General features: G+C 27.5%; 1 protein-coding gene across 2 annotated transcripts in view; it reads right to left on the bottom strand.

The window, feature by feature from the left end:
• The window catches only part of LOC142328866 (protein apterous-like), a 330,108-nt gene that overhangs the window by 189,146 nt on the left and 115,290 nt on the right, over positions 1-25,672 (bottom strand). Inside the window, exon 3 of one of the 2 annotated variants that reach the window (XM_075372993.1) lies at positions 14,146-14,534. In XM_075372993.1, the coding sequence (XP_075229108.1) occupies positions 14,146-14,534 (389 nt within the window). Of the gene's footprint in view, positions 1-14,145; positions 14,538-25,672 lie in introns of both variants that reach the window. The other variant, XM_075372992.1, reaches the window with a different exon arrangement.

A 25,672-nucleotide genomic window follows, 5' to 3' on the forward strand; every position in this document is an offset into this window, starting at 1 on the left:
TTTTTTTTTAATTTAAATATATTGATTTTAATAATTATTAACCAGTCATTTAAAAAAAAAAATTATGATGAATAATAATTCAGTAACAAAAAAAAAAGGAAAAAATATCAGAAGTTATTAATGAAATAAAATTTTATGTACATTTCATTTTAAAAAAAAATGTGTATGTGTAATTTAATAGGCGTACAAGGAAGTCATGTGGCACCCACATCAGATGTTTTAATTATATTAGCATTTACAGTAATAAAATTTTTGCCTTTGACTTTATCTTGATTAATTGAATTTACCCAAAATCTGGGTAATTGATTTTACCCAGACTAATACTCTAATAAAAGTTTATGTTTAAATTTTTATCATTGTTCTAGTTAATTAAAACCAGTTTAACCAGAATATAATTTAAGATATTGTAAATTTTTTGGGGAATTGTTTTCTTGCGAAATTTTCAATATAAAATAAGTATACTTTTTATTTTTATTTTTATCTTCCAAAAATAAATAGCTAAAATTATTTAATTTAAAAAATCTTTTTGTAATACACTTAATTTGCTCTGGCTTTAAATTTTTTTTTTCAAATATTTTTAAATTAATATTTTAAATTACTTTATTTTGATTCAATTTTTTTAAATAAATCATTATATAATTTTATAATTATTTTTACATTTTTAAAAATTATTATTTAAGCTTACCTTACAACAGGTGCATTTTATGAAGATAAGTTATTTCATAATTTAAAAAAATAATAATATTAATAAATAAAACAAGGTGTTCAATGAATACTTAATGATAAATACGTGTAAGTTTTATCATCTATGTTATAAATTAATTAAAAGGATTAGAGTATAAACAATATCAGTGAAATATATCTTGATAAGTATGTAGAATGACATTCATATATGCCTTTGGTCCAATCTTCTGTCGAGGTCACCAGCTTTTTAAAAGCGTTAACTTACTGCAGTAGAGAACTAAACCTTTTTTTTCTTTTAACTAATAGAAAAAGAACTTTCATTTATTTCAATATTTTCATTAATATTTATAAATCAAGCAATTCGTTAGTATTCTCAGTAGATAAAATTTTACTTGGTTTTTACTGTTGTATAACTATATAGTTGTATATTAATTAATGAACCCTTTCTTGTTTCATATGCAAACAACTCAACGATTACTTTAAATTACAAAAACTCACGTACTGTTAGTTATACGTACGCTTCAGCAACTCATCTTGTAACTAAAATTCTAAATTTTTAATGGACAATGTATTAAAGACATCTATTATAAAAACAATATAATATTTATTGTTTATTCATTTGTTAAAGAATTTTTTTCTTGTGGAACAAACCTTAGCCGTAGCACACATATTATTATTTTCCCATATACTATGAAAAACAGCTTACGTATAATTACAATGTAAAATTTTATGAGAGTTTCAAATAGTTATACCGACTTCTATCTCAACTATTAACATATGAGTAAATTTAAAATGTTTAATATTTAGATTTAAAGCATGTAAAATTTTTCAGTTATTGCAAAAGAAAAAGGAGATATTTATTTAAATTTCGAAAAAATATTCACGATGATCTGCAAATATTACTCTTCAATGACATTTATATTAGAATATAAAGACGGATTTTGAGACAATGACTCTTCTAGTAAACCGCCATTTTCACCTCACATTCATTTAGAACAGTGAATAATATTAAACTTACATTACAGTTAAAGATTTCTAACATTAAAAAATACTATGTTTTTATCTTTTTAAATATTTTTTAGCTTATTTTTTTTATTGGCAAATGAAATTCCTAAAAAAAAATATACAACCCATTTCTTCACAGTGTTCACTTCAAGTGCCGTCTGATCCCGAAACCAAGTAAACCAGTACACGATGTGTTTCGTTATGTATATCATTTATACATATATATATAAATGAGAGAATAGGTAAGGGGGGAACAGGTAATAGGAAGATCATTGAGAGGCTCTTTCTTCAAAGACTGCGACCTACTTTAGAGGATGAATATGTTGTTTCTGACCATCACTTTGATTTGAAAGTGATAATTTCAGTACTGAAAAAAACATAGGATGTTAATGCCATCAACAGGTGTTTGGAAGGGGAGAAATATTGTTCGACAGTGTTTTTAAATTTCCAGCAGGCCTTCGGTAAGGTGTGGTTAGTTGGTCTACTTAATAAGCTGAAAACGAGCTTGCCTCAACAGTTTAACTCGTTCCTATGAAACTAACTAGACGGTGGTTTTTCCCAAGTTAAGTATAAACAGGAGTTTGAGTTTTTTGACACTCAGTGGGGTGTTCTTCAAGGCTCAGTTTTGGGACCGATTTTATACTCAATCTTCACTGCGGGCCTTCCAACTCCAGACCAAGTTGCTGTTGCTTCGTTCGCTTAATATTACGTTTAAAGAGATCTACTGGTTGCTAGACGGAAGATCATTGCCCGGCAAACAGTTGCTGTACAAAGTATACTCTTGAAAACGGTATAGACCTACGATATCCAACTCTTGGGAACGATATATAGAAGCAACGTTGATATTAACCAGTAATTTCAGAACAAATTTATCAGGAGTATAACGGAGGCACAGTGATTTGCGAGGAACCGTAACTATACCAAATGTTAATGAGGAAGTTAAACGATTTAGTTCGAAATATAAGTTAAAGCTAAATAGCCGTGAAATCCATCTGGCTGTAAACCTACTGGACAACAGCCAGGATATTAGATTGCTGAAACGAGTCCGTATGTTGTATCTGGGAGATATCGTGTGATATTTGTAGTGGAACGTCTTCCCGTAAGTGTTATTGTTCTTATTGTGCTTTGTAGCGGGATCGTTACAATGTGGACATATTCACCTACGTGGTTCAAGATGTTATTGTGGTTCATCTCATTGTTGATTTTGTTATTTCATTCTTAATTTCTTTTTACTATTTTTATTATGTTATTCACCGTGATATATATAATTTCATCATGTACGTTACTTCTCATACGTGCTACGTACACGACTACTTTATGGATTCCTTTGAGAAGTTTCAATGGAAACATCTCTTCATGTAATTGTTTGCTGACGCAATTTCTTACGGTTTCTATATATGTGAAACTGGTTGTAGATATATGTTGAGGCAAAAAATAAATATTTCACTAATTTTATTCATTTTTTATATATCTTTTTTATTCATCGATTTAAGTATTTTTACGCGTATTTAACGTTGATTCTCCTGCGGTTACATGTGACGATTTACATGTGATCTTGTAAAATTTACTTATACTTCATTAAATAAATTGCTCTTTCCCATAATGTATGCATTTATTTATCCTTGGGATAAGATAAAAAATCTAATAATTTACATATTTATAAAAGTTTGTAATGTTAAATTTTGAAAAGCATAATGATGAGCAGACTACACGCAATTTAGTAATTAATATTAGGAATATATCAGATAAAAGATAACTATAAATAAAAATATTAAAACCTATTTAAAAAAATAATATTCCGACAGCCTGTAAGAAATTTATCCCGTCTTCCGTAAATAAATAAAAACTCCACTTATTTTTTAATAAAACCAATAATAATACAGACTTAAATATAATAATATTTTTCAATTATTTTTTTTTTAAATTTCAATCGTTTCGAAATTGAAGTGAAATTTAAAAAAAGCTAGCATCAACTTACTAATCTGGTTAAACTGAAATTTAAAGAGTATAAAAAAAAGTAATATTAATCATTTTTATTATGTTTTTGAATATTTTTTTATTTATTTTAAGTTGATTTTATATTATTATTATTTGGAATCATTTAAAATGCAGTAGAGCACACAAAAAAGCTACCAGTATGAAAAAAGTTGTTTGTAAGAATTGCAAAAACTACAAATTAGCATCTTGATAAAAATAAGAAGGAATGCAAAGAAAGAATTACGTAAATTATTTCTAACATACATTAGGATTTATAGAATGCAGGAATTTCTTTTTTACGTTTGATTAGCGAATTAATTTTCTTGATTTTATGGAAATAAATTGTAGCTGGAATGACAATAGGTTACATTAGATTACAGTATTAATAATAATAATACAACTGATAGAAAAACTTATTATTTTTTATATTTTCAAATCATCTATGCATACCGTGTAATTGTTCATTATAAATAAAATCCAAATAAAGGAAACTTAATCAAAAAATAAAATAAAAAAACATTAAATAATTATTAAAAAGAAAATCAAAAAGTTGATTTTCTTACGTTTAAGTTATGTGGATAAACAACGGAATCGCTAGATCAACTACTTCTATAAAATAAAAAAAAATTCATCAAAATTGATCCTTTTAATGGGACACGCTTCATTGTACAAAACAGATACAAAAAAAACCTACCGTTCGAATTATTTTGAACTCCATATTTTAAAACGGTTATAATTTTTCACACCACATAATTATTTTTCAGTATTATATTTATACATTTTTTAATTGGTACAAACACGCGCGCGCGTACGTAAAGAATATACATATTTTCTTTCAGAAAATTGTAAATTAATTTAAAGAATTAAAACCCTCTATAATTATCACTATCGAAATATTTTTATTTCCTCGTAAAAAAAAATAAAAACTCAATAATATTATTTATTAACAATAAGAGATATAAATTATTTATTTAAAAATGAAGCTGTAAGTACCTCTAATAACATGAAATAGTTTAAATAAAAAAATAAAATACAATGTACAAAACATCTGATAACATAATTTTAAAAAATATTAATTTACGTGTAACTACACTTATATTTATATTAATATCTATTATAAAAATTAGATTTTGTTGTAAATAACGTGAGAAAAATAATTCTGTTATCAATGAAGATCAAAGAGAAATTAACTTTTTTGTCAATTTTTTTTGATAAAAAAATGTTACAAAACCGGTAGCCAAATAAAGTAATCAATTAATCCTTTTTAAGATATAAATCAGTGCATGTAAATAAATAAATCTGATATTTTCAATAAATTATTAATTATAACATAATTTTTTTTCTATTTATTTTATAATTTGTATGTAAAAAATAAAATAAAAATAATAATTGTAAGAATTAAAACAAGTAATTCCTGTTTTGCTAGGACGTTTTTTTTTTTTAATAATATATCCATCCCGTTTTTTAATTAATGTAACATCTCAAAGTATAACATTGTTATAAAAAAAAGCAAATGAAATTAAACTGTTTGTATGTGTATATAATATGCAATCCTGTAATTTGAATATAAATTACTAGTTTAAATAAAGGTAACAGAGAAGAAATATGACTACCTTTTTAATAATTATACTACGACCAAACGGTTCTGCGGTTCTGACGTAAGGTATTATGACAGATTTTCATCTGAGTGGGGAAACTTTTTTTTTTAGTGTGTTACGTCCAAAAAAATAGTCATATCTCTCACATTGCTTGTTACAAAATTCTTTTTTTATATAATTTAACATTATTATCTTTAAAAATAGTAAATATTTCTGTGTCTATAGTATTAGTACTGTTCCTAAAAGTAGAGTGCAATAAATTTTTGATTTTAGATTTAACCCTTAATCTTCTAAAATTAAAATTAAAAAAAAATATATATATATATACATGTAAGTCAACTCAATCACCGATCAGAAAATCCTTTACCATTACTGTTAATATCTATTTATATATATATCTACGTAAATTTAAACTCGCTGAACAAAAATACTATTTTTCAATGATAAAGGGCTTCAAATACTTCATGACAAAAAATATATTTTTGTTTATATTCTAGAAATCAATCAATTTTAATCTCTATATATTTATTTAAAAAGATAAATTTTTTTTTTATTATAACGACACAGCCATTTTACAATTTGTTCATAGAACAATAAATAAATAACATGTGTTTGGTTTAATATTGAGTTGCCACAGACCCAACGGACTTGTGACTTAAAAATGGAATAGATGCGCACTCCGTACGGCCAGACCACAAAGGTCACCTAATTGAAACGATAAGGCAAACCAAGAGTACAGTCCTCAGCAATCTTGAAAAATACTGATCGTGTTATCTAATAAATTGACCGCCAGCTAATTCGGGTGCCAATCCAAACGATTTTGATTCATAATCTGACCAGAGAGATTTCCTGCCGAACGGTTTGCAACTTAAGGTCATTGTATATTATATATTATTGTACTATTACTTATGTTCCAGGTATGTTGAGCATTTTCTGCAGTATTTTTATTTGGAAGCGTTCTGAAGTTGCACGCTGTACCCCAAAATTCAAGCCTGTAAGTCCAAACAGGCTTCAAAACGGATTTGTAAATCAATAACTTACTTTCTGCTGAAAGGCAAGATATATGTCCTACTAATATGAATTTTTCAATTTTCATTTTATTTACGAAATTTGAACGATATGTTTTATAATAAAAAAAATTAATAATTTTATATTTTTATATTTCAAAAGGAAAGCGTTTTAAAACATAAATAATTCGATTAACACGTACGGCTATCGGTCGACAACATTTCTGCTTCAAGCTCAAATGGAAAATTTGAGAACGCATTAAAAAATAGTAACGATAAAAGTAGGTGAAAAATATTAATCTTCTTTAACAAATATTTTAGGAAAAGATATAAGGAAAATAACCTTAAAGTAGCTGGTAAATTATTGCATGACTTACCCAGCGTTTTATTTATTTTATTAATAATAAAAATTAAAAGCGTTAGGCCAAAAAAATCTAGATATATAGCAGTATTTTTTAGAGGTGGTAATAAATTTTAAGAAAGTTTTTTTCTAAAATGTTCTTTAAGCTTAATAGATTTGGCCTAAGAAGTTTTCTCTAAATGTAATACCCCCATTAATAAAGGATAAAATATGAAAGAGAAAATATTCAAAAAACGTCTGCATTCTAGGTCCAGGTTTACATGACTACAATTTGAAAAAAAAATGTAGACATCTAAAAAATGTTAGAAAAATATATTTAAGACGAAGAGAGATAGAGCGAAAGAACAAAAAACTTATAATAGATTTATTTCATTATTAAGAGATGGGAGGTTGATTCTGAAAATATTTTTTTTGGATTATTTATATATACGTTGCATATATGTGTTAATAAACACACATATATGTATTGTATATATGCTTTAATAATTTTTTTTTAAATGCCTCTGAAAAACACGCAATTGTTTTTTTTTTCGCGATATTTTCCCACTTCCTTAACGAATTTTTAAAAAAGAATTGATATGATCAATGCCTCTAAAGAAATATTTTACCAAATTTCGAAAAAATCGGTTCCGTTAATCCTGAGATATAAGGCTTGAAGCAGTACGACACATACCTACGCGCATACACAAGGGTGCAGATACATAAGAGTGAATCAGGAAGTTCCCCCGGGACTTTCATTACCTTTTCTACTTGTGAAAATAATGGAAAAAGTTCTTATAAACATATGTATATGATAAAATATATCGTTTGCGAGTTACGGCTAGTGAAACATTTTGCTTGGATTTTCATCTGCTCCGATGAAATGTGGTCGTACTTAAACATTAATAACGTTAATTAAAGGACAAAATAAGTAATTTATTATGGTAATTGACCTTAAAAAATCGAATAAAAAGGTTCCAGAACCATGTATGTAGTAGTTTTTTGAGAAATCTGGGGTAAAATCCAATAAATTGGGGTGAAAAACACTTTTTTTTTGTGTTTGACGTGCTGCAACTTTGTTAAATAAGCAGTACGCACATAAAATTTATTAAAACAAAACTTGTAGAGAATGTAATTTTGAATAAAGTGAAACTAGATAAAACAATGAAATATTAGAAAAACTAGGATTTTATTTAGAAATAGTACATTACTACATTTGTTAAAAAGTAATGTAAATAAAATCCAAATTTATTTTGGTGTAAAAAATTAAAAAAAAAATTTACTTTAAAAAAATTAAAACACAGGAAATTACAATTGTAAATAAAGATTGCTAATATTTTTTTTTTATTAATGACAGAAATACAATAAATTACTTAAAAAATTATTATTTCAAAGTTAGCAATCAAATAACAACAGCTTATCAACGATGCGCAATACTGTGTTAGTGATTAGATCGTTCTGTAAGATGCATTACTTACATCGGATACTGTGAACTGTGCTGTCGTTAGCGAAAGTTTTCTGTGAATTTTAATTTGAACGTGATCTGTTTGCCATTGAAGTAATGCAGTACTTATTTAGAACAGAGAGTACGCCGATGTGTTATTTATTTTTTCCAGTACGATGGCGCACCTCCCCACCTCTCTTGCGTCGTTTCCAGTCACTTAAATCATCATTTCCCTGAGAAAAGGGTCGGTCGTGGAGGCCCATATTCCTGGCCTCCAAGATCGCCTGATCTAACACTTTAGATTTTTGCGTCTGGGAATGGATGAAAAATATTGAACACAAAACAAAAATACATTCTCGTGAGGAATTAATTGTCCGCATTATAGATGCGACTGAGTAACAAACAGTCCTGAAGAACTAAAAAGGGCAACCCAAGTAGTAAAGAAGCGTGCAAAGAAATCGCACGCTTCTTTATGCGTGCAAAGAAATTTGTTGAAAATGGCAGGCTTATTTTTGAAAATTTATTATCTGTTACGGATAATGCACTTTGGTCAAGTGTACTCTTTCTAAAAAAAATCGAATTTTTCTAACTTTTCTTTGTTTTATTCAACTTATCTTACATCATTTTGAACAAAATTAAATTTTCTACAAAATTTACTTATACGTTTTATGTGTTTATTTAACAAAGATAATGTTCGTAACATAAAAAACAGGTTTTTTTACCCCAAATTATTGGTTTCCACCCTATATTTCTCAAAAAAATAAATACTGCAGATATGGTTGTGATATCTATTTTATTCGATTTTTTAGGTCAAAGATAATAAAACAATCACTAATTTTGCCCTTCAATTAACGTCCTAAAAATTTCAGTACGACCTCATTTAACTGGGGTAGATGAAATCCGAGCGAAATCTTTCGCTAGTCGTAACTCGCAAACAAAATATTTTAGGACACAAGTTTATTTGTACTTTCCATTATTTACACGAGTAGGTAATGAAAATTCCGGAAGAACTTCGTGATCCACCCTTGTATATATATTTTTTATGTCTAAATGAATTAGTTGGATCATAAAACGTAAAGATTTACAAAATAACCCCGGTACCCCATTTTTGACTGTAAACAATACTCTCTTTTAATATAATTTTTGTTATATTCGCCGGAAAAGTAAAGAATGTATGAAAATACATGTTTTGAAAATTTTCTATTTTCCTTACTTAGTTACTACTTCGTTTACATTATTTTCTCGTTTTTTTTTAATAGAAGTAAAGCATTGTTACAAAACATTATAACAACAATAAATAATAGGAACAATGTATGAGTTTCTTTAAAAAATATTATAGATAATATAATTTGAGAATTTCATAGAGCATGCTCCAAATGATTTCATCGGTATAGAGCACGGAAGTTCACTTGTTGTAGCTATTTAAACTGCAACTCGGTCAACTAGCTTTATTTCATAATTGCTTTTAAATGTTACATCTTTTTAATTATTTATATATTATAACACTAAATTTAACAATTTTTTTTTTTTTTTTTTAATAAAATATAAGTATTTTTATTTATAAATTTATATAATGTATAATTTTACTATTTTTCTTCGTCATAGAATAAAGTTAAAAACAAATAGATAATAACATTAAAACCCCTAATAATATGCTTCGATGTTTGCCTACTCTGATTTACTTATGTTTCTACAAAACGATTTTGATGTTTATTTAAAAATCAAAACTAAAGAAATATTTCGTTTGAAACTGTGAAAATTACGAATATAGGAATTTTATGCTCGTTCAGTTACGTAAATCAACTAATGAAACCAACTTATAAAGAAATAAAAAGAGCTTGAATATTGAAAATTTCATAAAAACCGTTAATTTTTCATTAAATAGAAAAGGAATTTTAGAAAAATTGAAAGTAGACTTTTTTTATATCATAAAAAATATTATATTCATTCCAGTTTAAATATATTTTATATTAAAATTCATCGTCATAATTATTCTAAAAAAAGCTTTCGTAATTTTATTAGGGAAAATGAAAAAAAAGTTAACCATAAATATTTAAATTTAACTCGCGGTTAAACTCCTGGATAGCAGCGAGGATATAAGGCGCTTAAAGCGATTGCATATATTAGATCTCTAAGTTGTCCAAGTTATATATGTATATGATCTCTTAGATGTCTAAGTTGTTAATTAACGCGAATCAGCTATCCTAGGTTGTTGGGAATCATCAAAATTCAGCATTTCGTTTCGCCAACTTGTTGATTTTTTATTTATTTCACAGTTTCTACGTTTGATTAGTTTTTCTTTATGCGATTAATAAGACTGTTTTTTTAGTGTTTTGTTTGCATTTTATGTTCTGAACTTTATTAGTGTTTCTTGGATCCGTGTTTGTATATACTTATTAATGTTTATTATATATTTATTTATACTGTATAAGATATGTATCTGTATGCATTCATATGTATACATATATGTTTATTTGAGGGATTCAATTGAAACCGCTCTCTACATACCATTTTTTGTATTCAAATATACTTATGATTTTAGTAAAGTAACCGATTGAAATTAAGCGTTGCGGAAAAAATGTAAAAATAAATCATAGGCAAGGTACTGATAAAAATATACTCTCTTATTTCCTGTTTTATGATGTAGTTCTAAGATATGAAAGTGGATTTTTTTTTTAAGAACACATGAGTATCCCAATGTACTGTTTATAGTCCTATTGTTGCGGTTAAAAAATCTCACTCATCAATTATTTAAGAAACGTTTTTCCTTATACTTAAAAAACTTAGAAAGAAACTAAAAATAGAGTACGTTTTTATTATAATTCTCTGAATTTTATTCAATTAAGTGAAAAATTAAGACGGTTGTAAGATTTATCTAATCTTGTTTAAAATGTAATATTATTTTACTTTTTTCTTACAGTGATTACTAAAATTACAATTCGGTAAATTACCCGTTAATGTTTTTAGTAGTATTTGACTCTTACTATTTAGTAAACATAATATTTTATTAAATATATGATAATATTTTTTAAAGATATTAGAAAAATTCAGTGATCCAAAAATTTTATAACTTAAAAAATAATTACGAAATGCTTTTACGGAAATACTACTGCAGTTTTAGATTGAACAGATATGTATATATATTTTTTATTCGGATATTTGTCCTAAACTTCAGCTATACAGAAAGAGTTAAACAGTTATTCAATGAAAATCATTAAAAAAACGTTCAAAATTTTATTTAAAAAAAATAAAGATCTAAAATTAGGTACCGTTTTGATGGCTAAACAATCATCGTCACTAGAACGTAATTGTTTAAATAAAATATAAATATTTTTAACCAAATGTATAGTAAAAATTAAGCGGCATTAAAGAAATGTTGATAATTTGCTATACTATAACACTGAATGATTTATTTGACTAATTCCGTCACTATTTGAAATAATTATTTAACAATCAGAATTTAAAATTAATGTTAGATCTGTTTGTAACTAGTTTTTTTGAGTATTTTCTAATAACAAAATATATTATAAAAATTATATATTCAGACGAAAACGATTTAGTACAACCCATTGAATTTAATATTTAGTGTAGTTTAAGAATTTTCATCTAAAGATTTTATAATTTACGATTTAAATAAAACGAGTAATTTCAATTAATTTTACCTAAGGTTCATTCCCTTATTGCAGCTATTCAAAATTACAAGAGATCACCGAATAATCTTTAATAAAATGGCTAATTTTTTGGAACATCTATATACAACGTTAACTTTAAAATATTAAAGTTAGATTTCTTAAAGTTAAAGTTGGTTATTGTAACATACTTTTCAGCTGTATAACTGTTTAAGGTTTTTATTTATTTGTGGAATAATTCAACGCGTTAATCATCATTATTAATATAGTTTCAGAGTAAATGAAATGCAAGATTTTTTTTCGTATCTTATATGCGTCTGTTATTTATTTTATAAAATTCTCGATAATTCATCAAAGTAAAAATTTTTATCGTTTTAAAAGCAGGAATACTTTTTATATTAATTTTATAATTTCTTAATTATATATTTAATTTGTTCATAGATTTATATTTTTTTTAAATTGTATATTTTTTTTAGGAAATACTTTTTTTCCATATTTTTTGTATCGTTCATAGAATGAAGGTTTTCATTTAAAATTATATATGTAATATACTTGTTATTTTTAAGTTTTCTCTAAATACGTAAGCATAGCTTAACTTATACTTCTCTGGATTATATCTACTAGAATTAACCTATAATCCAGGGTATAAAATTATTTTGATAACTTTTAATAACTTTTGTCATTCATTTTAAATTGATTATGGTATTACTGACTTATTATTTTATATACATAGAGTAGAATTATATCAAAAGACACTGAAACGGACTCGCGTGTTTTAAATTACGATTGAAATAGAAAACTTATATGATAATATTACGCTACATTTTATTTAAAATATACATTTTTTAAATTATACGTACAAATATTAAAAAAAAAAGTTAGTTAAGTTAAAATATCAATTGTACGGATTATTGCTGTACTTGATAAAATTAATAGATTATATTTCCTTAGCAATGCAGCCTGATTAAAAATTCAGTAATTTATTATGAGTTAATTTATTGCACTAATCTTAAACATGATTGAATACAGACATCAAATTACCTGATACTTTTATCATTTTAGCCAATTATATCAGTCGTTTTCCAAACTGTTAATTAATTGTTAGAAAGAAATAAAACAAAGTTGGTTTTAGATAATCAAGTATTACTTATTTTAAGGTTAATTAACGAAGAGTAAAAAACTTGTATAAGTTAATAGTTGAAAAAAATGACAGTGCGATCGAAAAGTCGCTGTGCAGAATGCTTCAGAATTATGTGGTACATTCTGTTCTTTTGGCGTTAGGTTGGTTGCCCTGGGTTTGTTACAAGAGCAAGATATCGGACTTGCTGCAGGAAAAAACGTTTCCCCAACAAAGTAATGTACGTTCAAGTATTAAAACCAACAGATCACGTCAAAAGACTGCATTATTTTCAGTGGTTTAGACGTTTTATCGACCAAAATTTCGTAGGTATCCTTGACATTACATTTTTTTTTACAGAGGAAGCATGGTTTTATGTGGGAAAGTACGTACATTAATTCATAAAATACACGACTGTGGTCGACAATTAACCCCTATGAATTACACTAACAATCTTTACACGATGCGAAAATTGGAGTCTGAGTCGGTGTGAGTAGAACGCGCATTGTGGGTTCAATCTTTTTTTTGAAAATACAGTCAATAGCGATCGTTATTGTGCCGTTTTAACAAACTTTATTAGTCAGTTAACAAATGTGGAAATCAATCACGGTTGGTTCCAACAAGATGGCGCCACAATGCAGACACAGTTAACGGGTCGATGACTTTTTACGAAATGTCTTTGATGAAAAAACTATTTTGAGGGGTTTGTGGCCTGTACGATCACCCGATTTGACTCCCTCCGATTACTTTCAATGGGGGGGGGGGGGGTTTAGCAAAACTAGCTGTGCAACGCAACAGACCACGCATGATTGACAAACTAAAAACAGCAATAACGGCATACGTACGAGACATTCCAGTACATCAGCCGGTTAAAGTGTTTGAAATCAAATTGAAACGAGTACAGTCATTTTATTGATGCTGGAAAATTATTCCAGTTACCTTTCCAGATACCTTTTATAAACTATTCTCGTTTATAATTGAAGTTACCATTCCATGTAAATTCATAGATACATAAATTATGTAGTGTAACCCTAAAAATTGATAGTTTCATAACAAAATTCCGTTCTTAAATCGGGAATTTTATATTTTTAAAAAAATGAATATTTATATTTTTACTGAGATATTATTTTTGCGGCTTTCTCCCACGTATGTTGAACTTAACTACACAAAGGAATTTCAGTTTCATAATATTATAAAAGTTTGTTTAAGTTGAATTGAACGAATTAAATAGATATATATATAAAAAAATACAAATAATAATAATTACGTATTAAACAGATTTAACATATAAGTTTGAACAAAGAGGAAAGAAAAAAAATTTCTATATAATATTATTTAAAATACCTGTAGTAATCCTTCTTGCAATAAATGTTGCCATCTCGTGCAAAACACGTCACTTCACCATCAAGGGCTCGCCTACATTGTGAACATTGTAGACAAGATGCATGCCAACGCCTATCAACAGCGTATAAATAAAATCTGTCTGATATCCTTCTACTACACCCAGCACATACGACTTCTTCTTCCGGTATAGTACCTTGATTTCCGGGTTCTTGTTTAGTTTCTAAATCCTCATCGCCGCAGTCATGGCATGAGGTTTCTGTTTTGAACCCGCAGCAGCTGCTAGTGCTACTTGACATCGACTCAAGACACGTCGTGGGTAAATTGGGTGATAGATCTCGGGAGGGATCGTAGGCTGTCGCTAGCATCTGGGGACGCTCCTGTTGCTGCTGCTGCTGCAACATAAAAAGAAGTAAATGATTAAATTTTAACAAGTAAAAATAAATATATATAATGAGATATTACCGAATTACAAACAAAACGAACTTGTTTTTTTTTTAATTACAAGCTTAACTGCTTTGGTCGTTAGCCGAGATGGAAATTTGTGGTGTATGAAAACTTTTTTGTCTAATCGAGATTTGAACCGGGGACCTCCGGATGAAAGGCCGAGGCACTACCACTCCGCCGCGGTGAACGGCAAAAAGAATTGTAAGAATGCTTCTGTGTGTCAATAACGTATTCAACAAAATAATAGAATCTTATAATAATTCCCCTAATTATTAAAATAAAATAAACAATTATTTTAAATTTATATGTATTTTGCAAACTAAAAATTTAAATTAGAAAGCTCTTTATTAATTTTCATAAATATTTATTTATTTAATAGTTGTTCGTATATTATTTATTTTACATTAATGTTATGGCAATTTAATAAAATCTAGAAAAATTTCTCCACAATATAATCAAAAGCGAAAATAATGAAAGAAAGTTTCTCGATGACTTCTGTCACCTGAATGTAATTTAGCCTATACCGATTCACTGACGGTTAATATTCAGCTTTCCTACACCCCTTAAATTTTCCATACAAGTAAATATTTGGTGATAACATTTTTTCTATCATGTACGGCGTATCTGAAAGTTATAAGCACCATTTTTTACCTTGGAATTTTTTATTTGAGTCGTAGATAGATTGGTCATAGATTTGAAAACAAGAAATTAATTTACATTATTCTTTTGAAAATCAATAGATTATGTACACTATCTTTGCTTAGTAATAGGTAAAATAAGCAAAATATAATTTATTATTATTATTTTTAAATATCTTGTACGTGAATAGCAAACGTTTGATCAGTTAAATATTTAGCTACGTTTTTAAAACTTTTTATTCGAGAGATGATTTTTAAAAATTACTAATTACTGTACATTACGTTTGTAGATTATAAAAACTACACCTATTCCACTAATGTTAAATATTTTTCTCGAAAAAAATCATTTCGTTGTATAAGCCATTAAATGAAAAATAGTTTTATTCTAACACCGTATTTGTAAAACTTTTATTGTTCATTAAAGTTAAAACTAAATTAAATTTTTAATTTATATTGAAAAGTCTTAGCCTAATATATTTTATTTACTTTAACAATAATTTGATCATAAAATATATGTATTTCGGAAACAAGGTACAAAACTATTAAAAAAAAGAAGATTTTGTAATACGTTGTAAACGAAAAATTACAACCAATTTTGTTTTTTTGAAGGAATAATGATTTAATTAATAAGTATTGTTGTCTATAATTTCATCTTCTATATAAAACATTTTGGAAAATTAAAAATTTACATTGAGATTCGATATTTGATTTTTATTAGACTGCATGGAGTCAGTTCTTTTACAGCAGTATGTAAAAGAACTGACTATTCACAATAGCAATGGACTGCTTAATCTCGGTCAATTTTATACCATTATTCAGATTCTAATGATTTTTTACATCAAAATTAATTTTAAAATTTTCTATCAGTAGTTACTATGCATTAAGAGATAATATTTTTGTGTCTTCTTATTTCAAATTTTAAATAGGATTTTCAGTTGTTTTTAAAAAAAAATATATATATATACGTAAAGTAATACGTAGACTTCTTAACCAAGTTGTAAGTTTTTACAACTTATGGTTCATTAAAGGAATAAATATTTATATAACGAAAAGCAACCACTGATAATTTCCTCTAAAGTATAAACGGTTTTTAAAAAGACACTTTTCTGTTTATTTATTTTCTTTTTCTTTGCTTGATGATATCGCCACATAAGCTTGAAGCTTGGGCGTGGAATATGGAAATGTAATTTTATAGTATGAAAAATTGTATGCCTGACCCGAACCAGGGTCCTCCAAATTAAAGGTTGAGTACCATTCCTCCACGAAGATCGACTTTGAAGTGCAGATTAGTATATTATTTTATGCAGCTAATAAATACAAATGAAATTATTAATATAAACTAAATCTATAATGCTTCTGTTTTCCACATTATAATAACGTTCGCATGATTAAACACTAAGTTGCATTATAAATTGCAGTGTAAACTACACGTTATGAAGATATTGCGTTTTACTAATGGTTTATACCGCCGAACGAAATTAAGTTTAAACGATTGTATATTATATCCAGTCAGTTAAATGAAATGTTGCAAGCTAATACAGTCAAAAATAAATCCTGTTTTATGCTTGTGAATTTCTTTTTTCTGTTGAATAAGATTTAATCAAATGGTTTATTAGCGTAGTGAGCTAAATTATGAACAATGTCACGGGAAATAATCATTACGCTATGTATAAAAGCAGTAAACTGTCCGATAATATTTGTTTGATCATAGTAGTAAAAATTATCTTCATAAAACCGATCTAAACAACCAGAATAAAAGAAAAAAAAAATTAACCACTTTTATTCTTATTTTCCCAATTTGTAAAACAAAATTTCCTTTTTTAAATCAATAATATTAACTAGAACATTGACCTCTTTAATGGTAGATATATTTATGATGGCTGTCATACGACAAGTCTCCTGTTGTGCAACGTGATAGGCGGTCACATGTGCTACGTTTAGGAACGAAGAAAATATACTTTTACCTGCTAAAGGGTGTAACAAGTAAAGATATTACATACCTCAGTATAATTGTAATAGGGGATTTACTTTAATTTAAAGATACCAGTTTGAATAGACAAATTATTTCATAAGGGTATACAGGATTATTTTTACACTTGTTCAAGGAGTTTTTATTTTTAACCAGTTTATAATAAGAAAGACAAGCGTTAGTAATATTCCAATTATTTCACTTTTTTTTGGTAGATAAAAGTAAAAATCAGATTTTAAATTTAATGTTACAATTAAATTCCGTAATTTATTGTAGTTTTAATGACATTAGAAATTTACAAATATAAAAAGTGGTATTTAATTGTACTGAGACAATATCTCTGAAGTCATATATATATATATATATATATACAAAGATGACAAATGATGATATATGACAAAGATGATGCAATTTAAATTATTTTATTTATTTATTTTTTTATTTCAATAAGAATTAATTATTTAATTGGAGCTGAAACTTAATAAACAAAAATTATTAATTTTTAGGTATCTAAATTCACAAGTATTCCGTTACAACATTTAGTATCTTTATGTAACAGTAAGCGCATTAAAAAAATTATAAAATTTAATAAACGTAATATAAATTGATATATAAACTTTTCCGAAATCGAAGTCTCGTAAAAATAAAATGCAAAATCCATCGCTTCTACGTTCGGATTTCTGTGTATATTGAGAAATTATCATTTTTCCGCCAAAGTTTTACCTACAGCAGAAAATTTGACTTAAAAAAATGGAAAACTTGGATAAGATTGATTCTTCGCATTTTATATGTACTATACGTATAAGATGTAAAGTACTATACATATATATTTAATAATACCGTTAGAACTGAAACACAAAATATTATTTAAACTGCCATAATACCGAAACAATATTCTTAAATAATTCATTTCAGTAACATAAAAAAATTATAGACGGATAAATGTTTCCGACATTAACAGCAATCTAGATGTAATTTTAAAAATATATTTATTATAAGTCAATTGATTCATATGATATTTTGGAAGTATTTCATTATATGTAGTGCAGTTTTGTTGATTCTACGCTTGTCGATAATTGCACCGCTTGTTGCTTATATACTGTATGTACCGATAACTTTTCTTTTTCTGTTTGGTCTTCGGAACCACCGTAAGGTATTATTCAGAGGATGAATGAAGATTATATGTATTGATGTAAATGAATTGTTGTCTTGAACAGTCTCAGTCGACCGTTACTGAGATGCATAGTTAATTGAAATCCAACCGCCAAAGAACACCGGTATCCACAATCTAGTATTCAAATCCGCATAAAAGTAACTGACTTTACTAGGATTTGAACCTTAGAACACTCGACTTCAAAATCAGCTGATTTGCGAAGACAAATTCACCACTAGACTAACCCGGTGTATCGAATTAACACTTAACATGGTGTTCGAATTAACATTTATGAAAGACTGTGCCAGACGATTTTTTATTAATTAAAACCAACAGCAAAATGATGTTTGGGGGGTAAAATTGAAGAACCATTATTTATAAAATATAACTGGTGATGCTGGATCTTGAACTGTCTACCACCTGCCCGGTAAAACCAAGTATCACCCGTTTGCAGTGGTAGAACTAATGCGAGGTTTAATTTTTAAATACCATATTATACTACATATATCGTGTACAATTAACTATTCTATAGTAATTTATTTTTTGTTTCAGATAATCAGCATAATCTTCAAAGAAAACAATGAAAACATAATTATTTCAGCTGTCATGAAGGTAAGTTACAGATATTTTATTCGGAATTTCTCTTTTAAACTGAATCTAATTCATGAACATGGTGAAGAAGATGCGTTTAAAGCTCCGTTTTACTTTAATAAATCCATAGGTTATTATAAATTATTGCCAAAATCATGTCTACTGTAAACCGTATTTGGATTGATTTAGTAGTATTTCACAATTCTACTAGAAGGTTACTAAAGCTTTTTAACGCGCTAAAACGTTTTTTTTATATTCTACTCTTTTCAAGTTATAAAATATTGTTTTTAATCTATAGCTGTTCTATTAGACTGCTACGTATACTATACTCAATGATCCATGAATTATATATTCACATGTCATTTTTATTTAGATATTTATTTTTTTGTTTTATTTATACAGCAAGATGTTATCTATTAAGGTTAAAATACATAGTTAATTACACTTTAAAAAAACCGCGAAATAAATGATCTTAACTTTTCTAAAATTGTTATCAATAACTATTGTTTTTTTTATTTTTTAACATTGATCAATATTCTATTTAAAAAAAAAAAAAAAAATTAAATAAAATTCTTTCTTTGAAAATTAGGAAATTTTGTTTTGTTTTGTATGTGTGTGTACGCTTTTTTAAATAAAATAATATATGTTATATATAAAAATTGTTTAAACTTTGTGTTTACAGTCAAAAGAAGTACTACTAAGATAATGCTCCAAACAATAGTAAGAATTTCTATAACCATTTATTCGTTTTATAATAACATTAGCTTATACTAGTAAGTTACGAATGAAAACAGTCAATGTTATCAAACGAATGTTTATCGAATGCGCAACACGCGAGCTTTGTACAATCCAGTTTCTTCTGTACCGCACCTTAATGAATGACCTATGCAATTTTCCTGACCCCTCCACACTACATTCTTCAAAATACAGACATATATATATATATATATTTTTTATTATCCTTACTTTATTGCGTATTTTGAATAAAACCGGGCCTTGAACTACATTTCGATTGAAATAGCTATTTGTTATTTAATTATAGAATACCTTTTAAAAAGTATTAGGAATTCAAAATATAAAAGTTAAAAAAATTACAGTTTTTATAATAAAAATAATTTAAGTTGATCGATGGATGACGTATATGCAAAAAGGAACTTAAAGTTTTTTTAAACACTAACTCTTGCACGGCATTATAAATTTTACACTAACCATAAGTAGCAATTGAATTATACAAACAATAACATGAACTGAGTAAATAAATTAGGTGTGACGTCCTCATTTCACTGTGTCCAATATTTATTGTTAAGCTTTTATATACGGGATCACAGTTATTGTGAAATTTGTTGGTATTTTTTAAGTATCACATCTAATCAAACTATTTTAATTGAGTTATAATAATTTTCTTTTAATAATGGATCGGGACTTCGTAACGTTTTTGTGTTTTTTCAAGATGTATTTTACAAAAGAATTTCAACGGAAAAAATTTTAACGAGATTTTAATTTGAAAAACCTGTCTTATAAATACTGTTTAAATTTGAATAAAAACTTTCTATTACTATTCAAAGGTATAATTAATTTTTAGAATAAAAATAATAGAAAAAAATTGTTTGGGGGAAAAAATTTGACGGAATAGTTAAACATTTCAAAAATTATTTTTTTTGTTTTTTTTAGGAAAGATTTTATTGAAATTTGACCTAAGGTTCCTTTTTCTAGCAGTATTGGAACTTTGCTAAAAGTATTTGATTTTCTCGAGTTTGGCCGACTAACGTTTCTTCACTACGTGAAGACTCATTCTCTTTCTTCTGGGCGTTATCTTTCCTGATCCAATAGTTCTTCATTCTTTCGTTTAGTTATTTCCTTCTCTCTTCTGACGAGATGATGTTGATTTCATATTCTCCTGCTTGTGTAAATTTTTGAAATCATAACGCAATTTTCTGAACATTTTTCTATCTTATACTACTTTTTCAAAGATTTCAATTTTATTTAGCTCTGTTTATACATATTTTCATCTTTTTTAACCACAGAGGGCCATTGATTTCCACTGTTTTTTTTTGTAAATATAATTAAAAAACTTTTTTTGTAAATCTATTATTCATTCTCATTAAGGTGACCGAAGAACTCTTCTTTTTCTGATTAAACCTGATATTTTATAAGTTTCATTACATTAATAAGATCTTTACTCCTCTCTTCATAAAACCGATCTAAACAACCAGAATAAAAAAAAAAAAAATTAACCACTTTTATTCTTATTTTCCCATTTTGTAAAACAAAATTTCCTTTGTTAAATCAATAATATTAACTAGTACATTGACCTCTTTAATGGTAGATATATTTATGATGGCTGTCATACGGCAAGTCTCCTGTTATGCAACGTGATAGGCGGTCACATGTGCTACGTTTAGGAACGCAGAAAATATACTTTTACCTGCTAAAGGGTGTAACAGGTACAGATATTACATACCTCAGTATAATTGTAATAGGGGATTTACTTTCATTTAAAAATACCAGTTTGAATAGACACATTATTTCATAAGGGAGTAAAGGATTATTTTTACACTTGTTCAAGGAGTTTTTATTTTTAACCAGTTTATAATAAGAAAGTCAAGCATTAGTAATATTCAAATTATTTCACTTTTTTTTGGTAGATAAAAGTAAAAATCAGATTTAAAATTTAATGTTACAATTAAATTCCGTAATTTATTGTAGTTTTAATGACATTAGAAATTTACAAATATAAAAAGTGGTATTTGATAGTACTGAGACAATATCTCTGAAGTCATATATAAATATATATATATATATATATATATATATATATAAAACATGACAAAGATGCAATTTAAATTATTTTATTTATTTATTTTTTTATTTCAATAAGAATTAATTATTTAATTGGAGCTGAAACTTAATAAACAAAAATTATTAATTTTTGATGTGTGTAGGCCTGACTTGATTGTAGTATTGGGATATCTGATTTTTGCTTTTATGTAGTTGTTCTTTTAGTTGTATATCTTTTGTTTGTCGGTTGGCCGATTCCATTTTTCTTGTTCTTGTTTATGCCTTCTTTATCTAAACCACTGATTTGGACTAATTTTCCCAGATATTTAAATTTATTTTCTTTATTGAATTTTCCATATTTTGTATTTATAGACTCGGGGGAATCTTCGATATACGAGGTGTGTGTTTTTATTTTTTCAAACAACAATATTATTCCCTTCAAAGTAGTTCCCTTGGGCAGCTGTACACCGGCGAAGTCGTTGTTCCCACTCCTTGTAGCAGCGCTAGAAGGTTTCAGCTGGTAGGGTTTTTAACTGGTCGGTCACAGTCATTTGAATGTTCACCAGAGTTCCAAAATGACGACCTTTTAAAAAATGTTTCAATTTCGGGAAATGGATAAAGTCACAAGAGCTCAAATCAGGTCAATACGGGGGTTGAGAAACCGTAGGAATGCGTTTTAAGGTCAAAAATTCTCTGATGGAAATGGCCGTGTGTCACGGGGCATTGTCATGATGAAGCATCCACTTGTCTGCAGTGCCTGGTCTCACGCGAATCACTCTTTTCCTGAGTCTTTCAAAGACACCTTTGTAAAATACTTGGTTGAAAGTTTGTTCTGGAGGAACAAATTCTTTACCTACGATACCCCTACTGTCAAAAAAGCAAATCAGCATGGCTTTGATCTTTGATTTGCTCATTCGACATTTTCTCGGTCGTGGAGATGACGGAGTGTGCCGCTCTTCGCTTTACCGCTTTGTTTCAGCATCGTACTCAAATATCCAGGATTCATCACCTGTGATCACACGATTGAAGAATTCTTGGTCGTTGTCAATCCTCTCAAGAAGATCAACGCACCCGTTTTTTCGATTGTCCTTCTGTTCCAATGTGAGGTTTTTCGGTACCAATTTCGCACAAACCTTTCGCATGTCCAAATCGTTGTCAAAATTTGATGTACTGTGAAAGCGTTTAAATTTAACCGTTCACTCATCATCCTTATTGCTAAACGACGGTCTGATCTCACAAGAACCCTCACACGCTCAACGTTTTCGTCAGATTTTGAAGTTGAAGGTTTTCCTGAGCGAAGTTGATCTTCAAGTGTTCTCGGTCGCACTTGCGGATTCCCCAAGTTTAACACAAAATTTTATTGCACAACGTCGCTCTAAATTCCGATGCTTCATTTTCGTAACACACAACAAAAACACAATTTCACTGATAGCGCTGTCAAAAATAATGTGTTGGCTGATCGGAGTTGAAACTCCTACTGAGCATCTGGAAGGGATGAACAAACCGGTCTAGCACAGACCGGTAGTCACAGCCTTGCCGGATCACTCGCAGTGTTACCAATCTCATTACTTTTCTCACACACCTTGTAGGTCGTGAATTTACTCTTTTTAAGGATAGTTATTTAGCTCTTTGTTCTGCTACCGTTTTGAAATTAACCGGGAAAATTGCGATATCGTCGGGAAAGTCTTAACAGTTAATTGTTAATTCCGATTCCTTTAAATTTTTCACCCGATTTTATTTCGTGGTGTGTTCCAATTTTTTTCATTTTATTATTAATTTTTCTAGGACATAGTTAAAAAAAATATGGCGATAAACCATCCTTCTCAACGTACGTCTTTTAATTTCGAATTCTTCTACGTACGATTTCTCTCGTGAATTTTACTTTTGATCTTGTATTTATAAGTCTGTCTACTAATGTTAATTGTTTTGGGATCTACAACAAATTCTTTTAAGATATTAAATAAGGAAGTTCTGTCGATTGAGTCGTATGCCTTTTTCAAGTCTAACAAGACGACTGCATATTTTTTATGCCTTGTCATCCTATCTCTTATTATTGTTTTAAGATTCCAGTGTTGTTCTGCAGTACCTTTGTTGAAGCTCCTCAAAAGTATTTTATTTATTGTTATTTTCCAAAATACGGTAACGTTTGACATCTAGTGTAAAGTAAATGTAATTTCCTTAACTTACAAAAAAATAATTCCATTCAATAAGCTTCATTGTATATATAGGAAGTTACATAGTCTATATAACCTGTCGTAAAAAATTAGATATAGAATGAAAGGTTACATGATATTTTATTAACAGATAGTATAATCCTCTTATAAATATGCCTGTTCGTACCACCAAAAAAGGGGATGATTAATGGCGCCTATACAATAATAAAACACCTTTATAGATTGTAATACTTCTCTCAAATTAATCTACTTTTTTTCACTCTTTGTTGATACGAACCGATAAAACAGATTATTATAATGTTGTTTTAATGTTATTACATTTTATCTATCGTATAACTAACATAATCATAATAATATAAATAAGAACCGCTTTACTGAATAACATTATAAATATTTTTTGTTTCTTCAAATCATTTTAATTACATTTTTTTTTTTTTTTTTTGGAAAGCGTAGGTCTATATGAAAGACAAGAAATAACATGGTAAGTTTATTTTAAAAATAAAATATAGATTATGATGGATTTGGTTGTCGATAAATATTAATTTTATCTGAATAAATAAGAAAAGATATATATATATATTTTAAGTAACTGTCTTCCTTCATATTATCTTTTGTTATTCTTTACATTATTAATAATGAACGATTCTGTTTTATATATAATGAATATCACATTACATTTGAACAATCTTAAGATATATTTAATCGTGTTTTATTGATTTTTAGAAAAACAAAATTATAATTCGGTTACCACGAGTATAATATTTTTTCCCCTTGAACTCAGGGGAATAATGAAATATAATGTATTTTACAATTGTTTCGCGAGGTAAAGTGGAACGTAATAGTACTTTTTACAGTAAACACAATCAAATGAAACATTTTATTTGTACGTTTGTACTCTGGTATTTCCAGAAACCAGTTTTACTGTCAGAATATTTAACTACTAGTACGGCTTCTCATTGAAATTTAATTTTTTACTGTTATTCTGTTTGTTATATTTGTGTACTTGTTTTGTTTTAAACCGAACTTGATGTCACTTAAACATTTGTATCACGTGAATTAATTTTTTTTCTTTTTGCCAGTCTGAAAATACTACTAATAGCTGCCTGTTAAAATATAATTCTCTTCCTATTTTGAGATTCAAAATTCAGAAATTTGTTTGTGTGTGTGTGCGCGCGCACACACACACACAAATTTGCGGGCGTACGTACGCAGTCTATAATTAGCTTTATATTATGTGAACGGTTTAACGATAGTTGTACTTTATATATCGTGCAGTGTTAATTTTTTGAAAAATTAAAAAATCGAATGGGGAAATTTGAAGGGTTTTTGTATTTCTAAATAGTTCTATCTTAATAAAAATTGAATAAATATGTTTCTTTTAATTAATTTTTTAAAATAATGATTTTAATCCCCCCACCATTAAAATTGTATTTTGACCGTTTTTTCCATGAACGTAAACAATAAGCTTTCTCTGAATTTTGTCGTTATCAATAAGGAAAAGAATTTACAAAACTAATCTTAGAAATTACCCTTAAAAATAGGATTTAAACAAATTTTGCATACTTTTTATTGTTTCAGTCTGTCGGATTATTTAGAGTAATTTTTGGTAATGAGACTTCATCATCAAAAGAATTACAATTTTTTTTCTTTTCTTAGACAAAACTAAAGCTTTTAAATTATAGTTGCACTTTAAGCTAATACTCCTAAATATTGTATTTTTAATTCGCTCTTACTTTGCTTTAAATTGTAGTACCGTTGCAAACGATTGAATTCTTTTCTA

Source organism: Lycorma delicatula, chromosome 8 (genome assembly GCF_047948215.1).
Source record: "Lycorma delicatula isolate Av1 chromosome 8, ASM4794821v1, whole genome shotgun sequence".
Taxonomy (NCBI): domain Eukaryota; kingdom Metazoa; phylum Arthropoda; class Insecta; order Hemiptera; family Fulgoridae; genus Lycorma; species Lycorma delicatula.